This window comes from Meriones unguiculatus, chromosome 18, assembly GCF_030254825.1.
Source record: "Meriones unguiculatus strain TT.TT164.6M chromosome 18, Bangor_MerUng_6.1, whole genome shotgun sequence".
Taxonomy (NCBI): Eukaryota; Metazoa; Chordata; class Mammalia; order Rodentia; family Muridae; genus Meriones; species Meriones unguiculatus.
The window spans coordinates 28,522,141-28,535,637 of NC_083365.1; the positions used below are offsets into that span (position 1 = coordinate 28,522,141).

General features: G+C 39.8%; 1 protein-coding gene across 1 annotated transcript in view; it reads left to right on the forward strand.

Annotated features, from left to right (window-relative positions):
* Positions 1 to 13,497, forward strand: part of Ryr3 (ryanodine receptor 3) — a 518,783-nt gene that overhangs the window by 266,876 nt on the left and 238,410 nt on the right. The window contains exons 12-16 of the mRNA XM_060371666.1: positions 351 to 472; positions 6,793 to 6,961; positions 8,654 to 8,789; positions 9,258 to 9,353; positions 10,743 to 10,861. Coding sequence (XP_060227649.1) covers positions 351 to 472; positions 6,793 to 6,961; positions 8,654 to 8,789; positions 9,258 to 9,353; positions 10,743 to 10,861 — 642 coding nt within the window. The remainder of the gene's footprint in view (positions 1 to 350; positions 473 to 6,792; positions 6,962 to 8,653; positions 8,790 to 9,257; positions 9,354 to 10,742; positions 10,862 to 13,497) is intronic.

Consider the following 13,497-nt stretch of genomic DNA (forward strand, 5'->3'; position numbering starts at 1 on the left):
TTACCCCAAGGGTAAGCCTCTTTGTTCATTTTTAAGAGAAAGTAAAATCTGTTGTAAAACTCTGTTTTCCCTCCTTCAAATTGTCCATCCAGGCCCAGGAAATTTATTGTAGCTCCTACCGTGGTGGCACATAAAATTTCATTCTCATCAAACTACCAAGTTGTGGGAATAATTCACACGTCAGTAATGGGGCGTGTGGGCAAAATAACTTCGTTAATGTCCCGTTTTCAAAATGGACTCGGGGGAGCTTGGCTAAGGAAAAGAATAATAAGAAAACACTACAGAAAAATGTCGGTGGCCCTACTCTGGGGTAATGTGTAACCTGGACGTGTTCCCATGCCCTGTGGTAGGTCATACTCCATCAGGAAGGCCACATGGATGACGGATTAACACTGCAGAGATGCCAGCAGGAGGAGTCCCAGGCTGCTCGCATCATCCGGAACACAACCGCCTTATTCAGCCAGTTTGTAAGGTACTTTGCCCCCTCTCTTTCTCTTTCAAACCCTCCCAACTTTTCTCCTTTTGATACCAGGAAGGTTTGGGGGGGGGAAATAATAATCACCATTATTTTTCTTTCCCCAGAGAGAGAATAGGACAGAATTTTATCTACCACATAGGTAATCTACCTTTTTTGCTCATTACCCAGCATGTCTAAGGCCACACAAGTTGCTTGAATTAATGAATAATTAATGATTAATTAGTGCAAAGACTATCTAAGGCTTTTGCAAATCGAAAAACAAAATGAACAAGAATATGTTTTTTTTTTTTTAATCCATAGAATACAGAGGAAGAAAGACATAGAGAGAAAATACCTATACCCTCCAAATTATTTAAAAGGGATTTCTATATCTCTCAGAATTTTTCCATTTGCTGTGGAAGCCTTGAGTTAGCCAACTATGGCTGGGGCTGTAGCTGGGAAAAACAGCTGACCTGCCTTCTTGGATGGTAAACCCTTCAGCCTCAACATGTTGCCAAAACAGAAATCAGGAATTTTTTTTTAATCAATTACTGTAATGAACCAATCTTGCCATAATCAATATAGTGATACAAGCCATTCTTCCTTTGTAGGAAAATCTCTTTCAAGCCAAGAGGGTATAAGCTGCATTGGCATAAAATGAGAGCCCTTAACATCATAACTTTTACTTTTCTTGCAGCTAAAATACTGCAGACTAAAGAATGAATGCTGGCTGTGGCTAAGCCTTTGCTGTAGAGCAAAATAAACTGTTGCCTCTCCTTCTGATAATTGTAAGGAGTAGCCAGGTAGCTTAGGGGAAACAAACACATCTCCTAGAATGGGGGTTGCCTTTCTTGCTGCCTTAGCACCTCCCATGGGTTCCTGAAAGGTGTTCCTGAAACAGCTCAGCAGCTCCACGTACAAATCTGTTAAACATATACATTGTCAACTTTGACCTCATATCAACTGAATCAAGCCTCCAGGGAGTCAGAGCTATCAGTTATGTTTACCTTAGTCAGTATTTTGTAACCGGTGGGGTCACAACCCCATTTAGGGTCACATATCAGATATCCTGCATATCAGAGGTTTACATTACAATTTATAACAGGAGCAAAATTACAATTATGAAATAGCAACAGAATAATTTTATGGTTGGAGGTCACCACAATATGAGGAACTGTACTAAAAGGCCCCAGCATTAGGAAAGTTGAGAACCACTGTCCTAAGTGATGAGTGCCTATATGTTGTAAAGTTTAAGAAGCCATTCCCCTAGAGTAGAGCTTTTAACCTTGGCTACGTGTAATATTCATTGGGACAGCCTTTAACACTATGATTTCTAGGCTGTGTCTGAATCCGAGTCTGAAGGTGGAAGAGATAGTACTTAACAGGGGCCAGGCTCTAATCTGTGTACCAACTGGCAAAGGTGGGAGGATTTTGAATTCCAAGCCAGCCTGGGCTACATAATGAGCTGCTGTCTCAACAATAACAACCAAAAGCCAAACATCAATACTTCATTGAAGCCTATCTGCTGATTATAGCACTCAGTCACAATTGAAAATCATTTCAGCAATTTTCTGCATCCTTGTAGTCAAGAATAATTTATTCATGCCAATGTCCCTAAGGTACACTCTGCAAAAGGAAAGAATAGAGAGTGAATGGTAATTTTGTTTTTGTAAGTGATAGCATCTAGATCAGTTTGTATCCCTTCATTTTGCATTTACTCTGTTGGTTAGAACTTAGTCAGAAAGTTACATGCAAACATATTGTTCATATTGTTCTGACTAGCATCCAATCCACTGCCCTTGAGATGAATGGTTTTCTTATCTATCCTCCAGGTCTTCCACTGTTTGGCATTCAATTTTCTTAAAGTCAATAACTTTAATCTACATGCAAAAATTAACTCTGAATGAATCAAAGATATAAATATGGGAACTAAAACTGTCAAACATAAGCCATAAATTTTTCATGACTTTGGATTAGGACATGGTTTCTTAAATATGATACCAAGACAAAAACGGAGTCACTTGTCTTCTAATTGAGATTTCTGAGTTCAGTGAACTTACTGTACCAGTCACTTAACAAATTTATGATTTACAAGTATTGTGTCCTAATCTGTGGGTTTTCTTCTCGTTTTCTTTCTAATTTTTAAAAGCTTAATTTATTTTATGTATTCAGGTGTTTTGCCTGAATGTGTGTCTGTGCACGATGTTCATGCCTGTTATCTGAGAGGCCAAAAGAGGACATTGCGTCTTCTGGGACCGGAGTTACAGTTGTAAGCTGCCATATGGGTGCTGAGAAACAAACTTGGGTGCTTAGGAAGAGCTGCCAGCGCTCTTAACCACTGAGCCATCCCTCCAGCCCTTCTTCTCATTTTCTTAATGGTGGCTGAAGAGATAGCTTAGGGAATAAGTGTTTTCTGCACAAGCATGAGGACCTAAACTCACATCCCCAGGAGCCACATAAAATCCAGTGTGGCAGTGAAAAAAAAAAATCCTGATGTTAGCCTCTACACAAGTGAACTATCTCACACTCATGCAGACGCACGCGTGCACACATGAGCATACACATACCACACAAGAATAAAGAAAAGGGGAGGAAAAATTGTCCCTAGTGTTACCTGCTGCAATCCCAGCATTCAGGGGGTTGAACCAGGAAGGCCCTGAGTTTAAGGCCAGCCTTGGCTACACAGTGAGATGTTAAAGTTATTCAGATTGTCCCACACCATTTGCTAAGATGACGACCTTTCCCCATCAAATGGCCTTGGCACCTTTGTTAAGAATCACTGTAAGCCTAGCCACAGATGTGTGTACTTGCAATCATAGCAATGGGGGGGGTAGATAGCGTCAGATCCTGGGGCTTGGTGGCCAGGCAGCCTCACCTAATCAGCAAGCCCCAGGAAGAGAACCTGTCTTAAATGAGGTGGATAGTTCATGAGGTTTGATACCCAAGTTGGCCTTTGGCTGACACATAAAATCATATGTACAACACACACACACACATACTCACACGCACACACACACGAGAGAGAGAGAGAGAGAGAGAGAGAGAGAGAGAGATATCAAATAACCACAAATGCAAGAGTTTATTGTTATTATTATTATAGTTTATATTGGTCTCTTAGTTATTTAATTGATCCAAATGCTTTTTAGAAGTCTAAAATGATTCATTGAAATTTACAGTAAGTGTAAATAATGGAGGCCCTCCAATTTTGTAATCCATTTAAAGCTACTTTAACATTCTGCTTTCTTATGTGAATTTGTCAACTTTTTGTAAAAAGTAAAATTTATAAAACCCTGCAGGGACATGTCTAGAAACTCTATTTACTCAGTAGGCTTATTACTTTAGTAACGTTTAGTAATGCACAAATGTGGACGGCCTCTTTAGTCATATTCTTCTGTTGCTTTTGGAATGCAATCGAGGTTGTCAGCGTATGCCGAGTCTTACTAGCTCTTTTGTATAACTCATTCTTATGTATTTAAGTCGTTTTAACACAATAGAAGTTTATTTATATTTTTCAGTTCATATTATTCATTACTATTTATAAACATATGATTATTAAAATATCAATCCTGTGTCTAGTAACATCATTGAAATTGTTTTCTTTTTGTTTTGTTTTGTTTTGTTTTGTTTTAATTCTAAGGGGCTTTGTTTTAGTGTAGATTTTTAAGAGTTTTCTATATACAAGATCAGGTCATCTATGCATAAAGGGAGTAATTTTTTTTTCTTCAGATCAAATATAAAAATTGTTCTTTTTTATCAGTGTGTTTAATGCATTTATGTTTACTTTAGTAGATCTTTATAATTGTTTTGCTGTTTTTGTTTCTCTCTTTTGTTCCATCTTTTACTGCCTTCTTTAGGGTTAAATATATATTTCTAGTATACTGTTCAGTTTTGAAGAATTATTATTTTCATTTTCAGTGTTATTTCTTAATAATATCAATATGCATTTAACTTGACATAGCCTATGTCAAATTCACACCAATTTAGGGAAAGCAACTTTATTCCAACATTATCCTATTCTCTTCCTCATCCTTGGTGGTAACATTGCCATGGTGATCTCTCCATCTGTTAGAAGTCTAGTAGCACAGTGTTATAATGATTGTCTTACAGAATGGCTTGTTGGATCCATTAGAAGAACCAAACAATATTATATTTAAATGCTTGTTTAATTATAATGTATTCTGACCTTTCTCCCTCTTTCTCTGTGTGGTCCCTACTTACTGTTTGGAGTCATTAACTTCAGCCTGAGTACTTTCGTTAGGATTTCTTGTGTAAGAACATTCACCAATGGGACTATTGTTTGGCTGCAAAATACATTTGAAATTCAGGCAGTTTACAGTTCAGTCTTAGAGTTTACTTTGTTCTTCTTGAGACCTCATATTCACCCAAATATGAATAGATAGCATGGGCCCTAGCCAGTTCTTGCCCTTGGCCTGCCCTGCCCTATTGGATGTCTGTACCACAGTTTGTTTATTTAAAAAACAAACTTTTCAAATTTTATATATATACCTTTGTCCAGTTTTCAGAATCCTGAATTTTATTAATTTTATCAAGTTTATATATATATATATATATATATATATATATATATATATATATATACCATGGTTTACTGAGCTCCATTCCCATAGCTCTTTTTTAATATTAATTTTTATTTTTTTTTATTAATCACAGGTTATTTATTTTGTATCCCAGCCATAGCCCCTTCCCTTATTCCCTCCCAATCCCACACTCCCTGCCCCTTTCCAAGTCCACTGCTAGGGGAGGTCCTTCTCCCCTTCCATCTGACCCCAGCTTATCAGGTCTCACCAGGACAGGCTGCACTATCCTCCTTGGTGGCCTAGCTAGGCTGTTCCTCCCATGGGGGGGGGGGGGTCAAAGCGCTAGCAGCAGAGTTCATGCCAGAGACAGTCCCTATTCCCCTTACTAGGGAAGCCACTTGGATACTGAGCTGCCATGGACAGGTATCTTTGGGACTGGCTGCCATGTCTCCTTCTGTGGCCTAGCAAGGCTGTTCCTCCCTCGGGGAGGGGAAAGGTAAAGGAGCCAGTCATTGAGTTCATGTCAGAAACAGTTCCTTTCCCCTTACTAGGCCATGGTAGCTCAGTATCCCATAGCTCTTCTAGATTCTTTGCCCTCAGTGGAGCTCTTACTTTTCTCAGCCACCACAGGGTCTTTCAGAAGGAATAACAAGTAATAACAAATAAATCTGTGCAGCAAAGGTGACAACTTTGCAACAGCTACAAAATGAAAGAGAAAAAGTAATTTGGAAACAGGCTTCTGTCTTCCATCTCTTCTGAGAAGCGAACAGTATGCAATAGCCTTCCAGGAAGGCAAATGTAGATTATGGAATAGGGGCAGAGCAAGACAGAGCAGTGAAGAAGGAAAGTTAAAATTCCATCATATTTTTTTCATCACCCTTTGAACAGTTGGTAAGAACTGTGCAGGAGGGAAGATGAGCAGTCTGGTATATAGGGACTCTCAGAAAAATGTGTAAAGCAAAAATATTGACAGTAGCCCTCTAAGATTAGCACTAAGAAGGAACAGAAGCCAAGACAGGTAGACATCAAAACTGAGGAGGATAATGTTGAGAGCCTGAGAAAGGAGGTATATGCAGGCAAAGAGAACCCAGGGGACAGAGGTTCCAAAGGTGGGAAACAGATGCAAAGAGTAAAGGTGACATCACCACTTAGATGACCGAAAGAGAGCATGTGCACACATGCAAATACAAAGTCATATAGAGATGCGCTGGAAGAGAGGAAGTACATGGGAAAGAGAGAGACCCCCACCTCCTCCAGCCTTATATTTTATCTATTCTAAGAAGGTAACACAGCTTCAAAGAACAATACTGTAGGTTAATACCTTTATTATTTTTTCCAAGTGTGTTTATTTAAAGAGAAAGTGTGACAGACAGACAGACAGGGGTGAATGAAGGGAACCATCTGCTGCCGATAGAAACTATCATCCTAATGACAACAGTCAACATTCTTCCTTTAGAGCACACAGAAATCATCATTAGACACTCAGTAAGGACCTGTTTGGCGCTGAGTGCTGAGCATAGCAATGCAAAAAAAAAAAGATGCTTGAAAATAAATGTGTCAAAAGAAATCATGTCTCCTTGTTTATGAAATAGCTTTGAATGAATGCAAATATTGTCTCCTGCTGCTGTGTTGCTGGGCAAACTTCATCTTGTGGTTGTTGGAGCAATGGCTACCTCATCAAGGGGTTCACTGTGCCCAGTACGGGCTAGAAGGAGTAAGGACCCAGAAGACCTTAGTCAGGGCCCCGCTGGCGCCTGGTGCCTAGTGCCTGAACAGTGTCATTTCGTGGCTTTTTAGTGGAAACAATCGGACAGCTGCTCCTGTCGCCTTGCCAATAGAAGAGGTCCTGCAGACCCTACAGGACTTAATTGCCTACTTCCAGCCCCCAGAGGAGGAGATGCAGCATGAAGACAAACAGAATAAGCTCCGCTCTCTCAAAAACAGACAGAATCTTTTCAAAGAGGAGGTAAGTCCAGGGGGTGGGGAGGGGAGTGAGAGTGAGAGAGAGATTGGTTGATTGGTTCTCTTTGCATTCAGAGCTGAAATATCCCCCTGGCTGCAGCTTAGCTTTGTCTATAGGCATGCACATATTTATGAGCAGACTGGAGAATAAGAAGCTTTCCAGAAACGGAAAGAAAAGGATTTACTGGGATTTGGCATTCCTGACAACCACCACTGGTATATTAGTGTTGGTTGGCCCATTCGAACTGTTTAGAATTTCTTGCTTCATTGCACATTTGTATCCAGAAACCATATACAATACATCAGCTTGTTACAGCATGTTGTTGGTTGCGATCCACAAATTTTGGGATACGTCAGAATTACCTAGGAAACCAGTTTTTAAAATGCAAAGGCTCATATTCTGCCACAACACAAGTGTCTGGAAAACAGGTTTGAAAGATGCAGTTGATGGCGTGTCTGCTATTAGATAGTGAACATCCAGGTCACCAGGGACTCGGTGTGAGATTAACATTAAATGGCAGTGCAGTGGCCTGAGGCTATCCGCATCTGATGCCATTCCTGTCTGCAGATGACCTTAGACAAGTCACAGCCTTCTCTGCACTTGACCATGATCATCTGGATAACGACTAGGGTGTGGTGGACTTACCAGCACTCCAAGCCTGGAGATTCATCCAAAGTTATTGATGTGGGATGTACAGCCAGCGCTGTTCAGTCTGTATATCTAAGTAAACCAGGACTTGGAGGCCTTCTTTATGTGCCATAGACAAATGAACAGTCATTCACCATCTCCTCCTGCACATTAGTAATGACTAGGCACAGATGTTTTCATGGGGTGGCTTCACCTTATAAAAATGCTGAAAAGGTAGTTGAAAATTCTCTTTAGGTTTTATTGTCTCTAAACCCCGCATGGGGATAGAAAAACAAACATAGTTGTCTGGTGCCAATAAAGAGATTTCTTTTTTTATTGAAAATTGTTATTTTTTTTCCAGGCACTATATTCTGATCAGAGTTACCCCTCCTTCCACTCCTCCCAGATTCTCCCACCCAAATCTACACACTTCATTTCTCTCTGTCATTAAAAAAATAAGAAGGCAACTAAAAAAAAATGAAAATAAAAAAAAAAAAACGGAATAGTACAAAATAAACAAAGAAGACACACATCCTCAAACAGAAAGCACAAGGAACACATATAGATTCAGAGACACGCAGAAATCCCATAAAAAAAATCACACAATCTGAAATCACAACACGAATGAGAATTTGGGTTTTTTGTTTTTGTTTTTGTTTTTGTTTTGAACTTGAAGTTTAGGAGGAAAGTGGTTGCTCTAGCCAGAGCAGTTTCTGACGGAGTCAGAATCACTTCCCATCAGACAGAAGGAAGGTTTGTAAGTGTCTCACTCACACTCCATCTTCCTCCTCACTGTGTCCTTGGACTGAGTTAAACACAGCACATGGGGACAAACCTGTCACAAGAGACTGCTGACTCACTCCACAAATAAATGTTATTTAAGTCTACGAGGCATTAAAAAATGTGTGTTTTGTTTTTAAGAAGAAAAAAAAATGCTCCACTGGCACCACAGAAATCTGTTGGCATTTAGCACTGTCAATTTTAGGAGGTAATGGATATGGGAAGAGCAAGATCCATAGTGCCCTTTTCATCAGGAACACTGATCTTTTCCTCGACTCTCTTTCTCAGGGAATGTTGGCCTTGGTATTGAATTGCATTGATCGCTTGAACATCTACAATAGTGTAGCACACTTTGCAGGGATCGTGAGGGAAGAGAGTGGCATGGCCTGGAAAGAGATTCTGAACCTGCTGTACAAATTGCTGGGTGAGTATGCACGCCACGCCTCCTCCCAGGGATGATGTGCAAGGCTATAGGGGATGTTGGCTTGAAACTTGGAATTTCTTACAAGCCATTTGTTACGTATTTTACTCTAACCTGGTGAATCATTGTTAACTAGTAGCTTAATATACTTTCCAAATTAGAGCTAGAGGCCATCAGCCATGGTAGTCAGGTGTGTGTTCCAGCGTATGTAGCCAGTGTACACAGCAGAGGTACATGTGAGGGAGGGAGTCAGTGATAGATTTTAATTCTCTAAATGTAGAAATAGGGATGCATCAAAGGGCCAGGCATGGTGAGATTGCCATTCAGGACCCTGTAGGAGCTAAGCTTGTTAATCATTCAACAGCTTTCCAAGTTCTTAACCCATCAATATGCCCTTTAACCTACATGATGTTTTTCTGTTGTTGTTGGTTTTGTGTTTTGTTTTGTTTGTTTGTTTGTTTCCGGTTTCAGCGGCTCTCATTCGTGGGAACAGAAACAACTGTGCTCAGTTCTCCAATAACCTTGATTGGTTAATTAGTAAGTTGGACAGACTAGAATCTTCCTCAGGTAAGACAACAACAAAAAAGAAAACTTTTAACTAGGGAAGATTAACTTATTTCCCTTTTGTATAAATGAAAACAGAATTGAATCTTTTTATTTGCTGGCCAAAAATTTTCAATTCAACAAAAAGGGAGTAAAGTTCAAAGCTTCCTGACAAGGCCGTGCCTTTACTTAACAGAAGCTAACTTGGACTTCTACAATCCTTCCTCTTTTGTTTAACTTTTCACTCCTTGCCTTTACCTTCAGTCCATGGCCCTTCACACACTCCCACCCAGTAATGCTGGCTTCCTCCTGCTCTCCCATCCTTTGGGTACTTAGAATGAACCACCCCCCTTTCTATGACAGAGTAGCAAAACTAAAGATGACCATTTAAGAGTAAATGATCCTCTCTCACCCAAGTGTCCTTTCATATCACACCTATGGCCTTTCCTAATAACTCTCTGAGAACCAGAGCAATCATGGTCATCATTGGTAAGTAACCACCCCACAAGGCTGAACAATTTTTGTGCACGCAGCAAGTGTGTGTGTCCTCTGGGAAGCTGCAATGTTTTGATGCTTTTCTTACAGTCTAGAGGTGGCAGGTACTCGAGGAAACCAGCCAAGAGATGGTCCCTCAAGGACCTCTGTCCTGCTCACATCATTTTAAGCATCTCTTCTTCTGGTACCTTCTTTTGTTAGTGAAATTACATTTCAGGACAAGTTAAGAACACCTCGATTAAATAAAACAGAATCAAGGAACTTCTAAAAATAAAACCAGTGAGGCCTTTAGCCAACTGTCTCCTGGGTTCTCATCATGATGTTAACCTTGAATGTGCCATGGTACAGGAATATTAGTTTACCTCGGGCCCTCAATCTTGATATAGAAAACCTTCCGCTTTACCAGTGAAGTCAAATAGACTCCACTTCCTAAGCTCATATTTTATTAGCTACACTAGGATATCAAAAAAAAAAAACAAAAAACTAATATCTGTTCTTGGGGGGGAACAAAACTTATTCTAAGTATAAAGCCAGAATATTTCTAAATTACTTGTATGATCTTTAGACCCTGTTATAAGTTGGGAAACTGCTTATCTATTAGTATTTAAATGAAGTGTTGTCTGGTTTGGTCAATCTAAGACTACCACTTTTCAGCTGCCTTACTGCATTTGACAAAGATGGTGTTACTGTCCAGGAAAGGGACGATTAAGTTAATGTTGAATTAAACTCTCCTCTAAATCACAAGGGCCCCTGAAACCTACAAGAAATGACCACATCTCTCTTTTAGATGGGAAGGCTTAGCAGAGTCAGTATGCTGAGCACTCTGGCACCTTAGGCTGTTACCTTTACCCTCAAGTTTCTGTTTGGCCAGTTTGCAGCTTGCCGAATGGGCAAGTGACTTTCATGACATTCCTGCAGGTATCCTGGAGGTCTTGCACTGCATCTTGACTGAAAGCCCAGAAGCCTTAAACCTAATAGCAGAGGGCCACATAAAATCCATCATCTCCCTGCTAGATAAGCACGGGCGGAATCACAAGGTGAGAATGGAGAGAAGGCCACCGGCCAATGGTTTGGTTTGGTTTGGTTTGGTTTGGTTTGGTTTGGTTTGGTTTGGTTTGGTTTGGTTTGGTTTGTTTTCCCTGCCTTTTCTTTCCTTCACACTAACACCCATTTTGTGTTGCTGGAAGCATGATACATAGATTCTCGCTTGACTTTGACGAAAGCTTCAGGAAACTGGGATTCTGGAAATCTATAGATATACTCCGAAACAGACAGCCTCACTGGGTTTTAGTTGGGCCCACCATCACCAGCCCTTAACAAATATCTCACTGTGGGGTCAGTCACCCAAGACTGGCTCTTACTCAAGGATTATGAATTTAGCAGTGTGAGATTTGATTGGATATCTGGGGTACAGCTGTGCTTTCACAGATTAGACAGGGTCAAGCCTAGCTCCTAGCCCTCTCCTATCGTCATTGGGTGGGAAGGAAACTTTATTTTGGGATGTGTCTTAGTCCAGGAAAAGGAGCCCACACAGCACTGACTACATGATATGCAACAGCCTGAGGAAGCAGAAAATCTATGGTCCTTAACATCTGTGAAATTGCTTGGCAAAGAAGAAAAAATATGTGGGGTCTGTAATTGCTTTCTCGAATGTGGTAAATCAAAAGCAAGCATGAGGCTTGAACTTTAGTCCAGCTTCTGTACATTCTAACATTTTTCTCACCATCTGAAAAATGTAGCAAGAATTATTGATAGGTATAGAAGTAACATATGGCTTGAGCCATAATCTAACAGTGAAGACAGAAAAACCATACATAGGAGGGTTGCCCTGGTTTCATTACCTTAGAGCTTTGCTACAGTGATTCTACATAAAGCACTTTAAAAATGGCCAGCTTCCTTGCAATTTCCTACATCCAAAGAGTATCAGTTGAGTGGCATTTGATGACAACTTGACAAGTATTCTATCCATTCCACAGTTGAGAAAATTGAGGTCTGGTAAGCCGAAGTGGTGGGAAGACTGGAACTAGGGAGCAAAATGCTCTTTCAAAACAAAGTCTCATCAAGGGTACCTTATTTTTATATTTGATAGATTTGTTGTGGCATGAGTGTAACTATACATTTTTTTATTTTTAAAGAAAAGCCTAGGCTCAACGTTTCACTAGTGTCTTGGGGTTAGTTTTTCAAAGAACTTGCTGAGTGTAGGAAAGGCCATTCTTAACACTTCACTTTTGCTTAGAAAATGTCAATAACGCCTTCCTCTACGCAGACTTCTGTGCTTTCTGTAGCTCCAGCATTTCAAAGTGTCTCACTCATTCACTTAGATTTCCACAAAGACAGTGACTCACAATATGTAGAATTCTTGCATCTTGGGGAACCTAAGCAGTCATCTGTTGAAGGTGATGTGTTGATGGCAATGACAAACAACATTTCTTTTGCATTCATGGAATGCCAGGCACCACTTTCTGTGTTCACATGCATCTTCTTCTTTATTTTTCACCTCTCTGAAAAATATGCCTCTCTGAAGTGGTATTATTATCATTTTCACTTGGCAGAGGCAGAAAGTTAACATTGGCCCCTGATATTAAGCAATTTTTCCAGGGGCCCCTCAGCTAATTGATGACATGCTAGAAGCAAACATTTACGGTTCTTGCCAGTATCTCAAGCTGAAGGTGGTGAAAATTGTCTTCATAGCCCAAATATCCTGGGAGGATATTATTTTTTGTTTTGAGAATCATCTAAACATAAAACTCTTCAAAGTGGAACCCTTGCAATTAAAAAGACCATTATTTGCTGAAGCTTGAATCTTTCCATCATTCATAAAGACGGCCTTTAAAGAGTTTGTGTATATAGTGGAGGTTGAGAATCCATTCTCAACCAGTCATTTGCTTAAAATCAAGTCTAGATATACATATAGCAATGGTCTCATGCCCACTTCCTCTCTATCCTATTCAAGTTGATAACTGGGTCGCTATGTAGAAAGCATTGCTCCTCACCTGAAACTTTACCTTACTTGAGATCAAAAGTTATAGAGAACGAACGCAATCTTTGTGAAAATGAGAAAAATGGACTGTAGGAATTACTCTATCCTTTTTTAATGCACTCTGCCCTTTGACGTCCCAGTGATTTGATTTTTGTGGACCCATCAGCACCATCTTGCTTCCAACTTTTCCAAGACCTATCATCATTCTTCTCTTGTCAACTAAAAAGTAAAACTTCTATTTACTTCAAAACTTAATTTAAATTCCACTCCTTCCATGACACTTCAAAATCCCAGTTGTAATTGGTCTCCTCATCTCTAAACTCTACTCTTAGACAACTTTTTTTATTTTATAACAACTGTTCAAATTTGCATTTCACTGTGGTTATTTTCCCAGAGTGTTTCTCTTACCCATTATATTACATCATGACAGAGACTATCACTGTCATCACTGCAAGGTCAAACTCACATACTTAATAATACAAGTATTCATACATGCTTGTCCAAAGTTCGATAAACAAAAGCAGTAACTGAATAAAGCTCAAATCCATTTCTGTCTCACTTTGAATTGATGGGAGGCTGCACATATGAGTATGTGCAGGGGGAAATCAGTGAAAAGAAACATTGTCACTAGCACTGATTTGTTTGGCAAAAAGAATAATTGCTAAAAATTATAGCATTTGTCCTATATTTTCC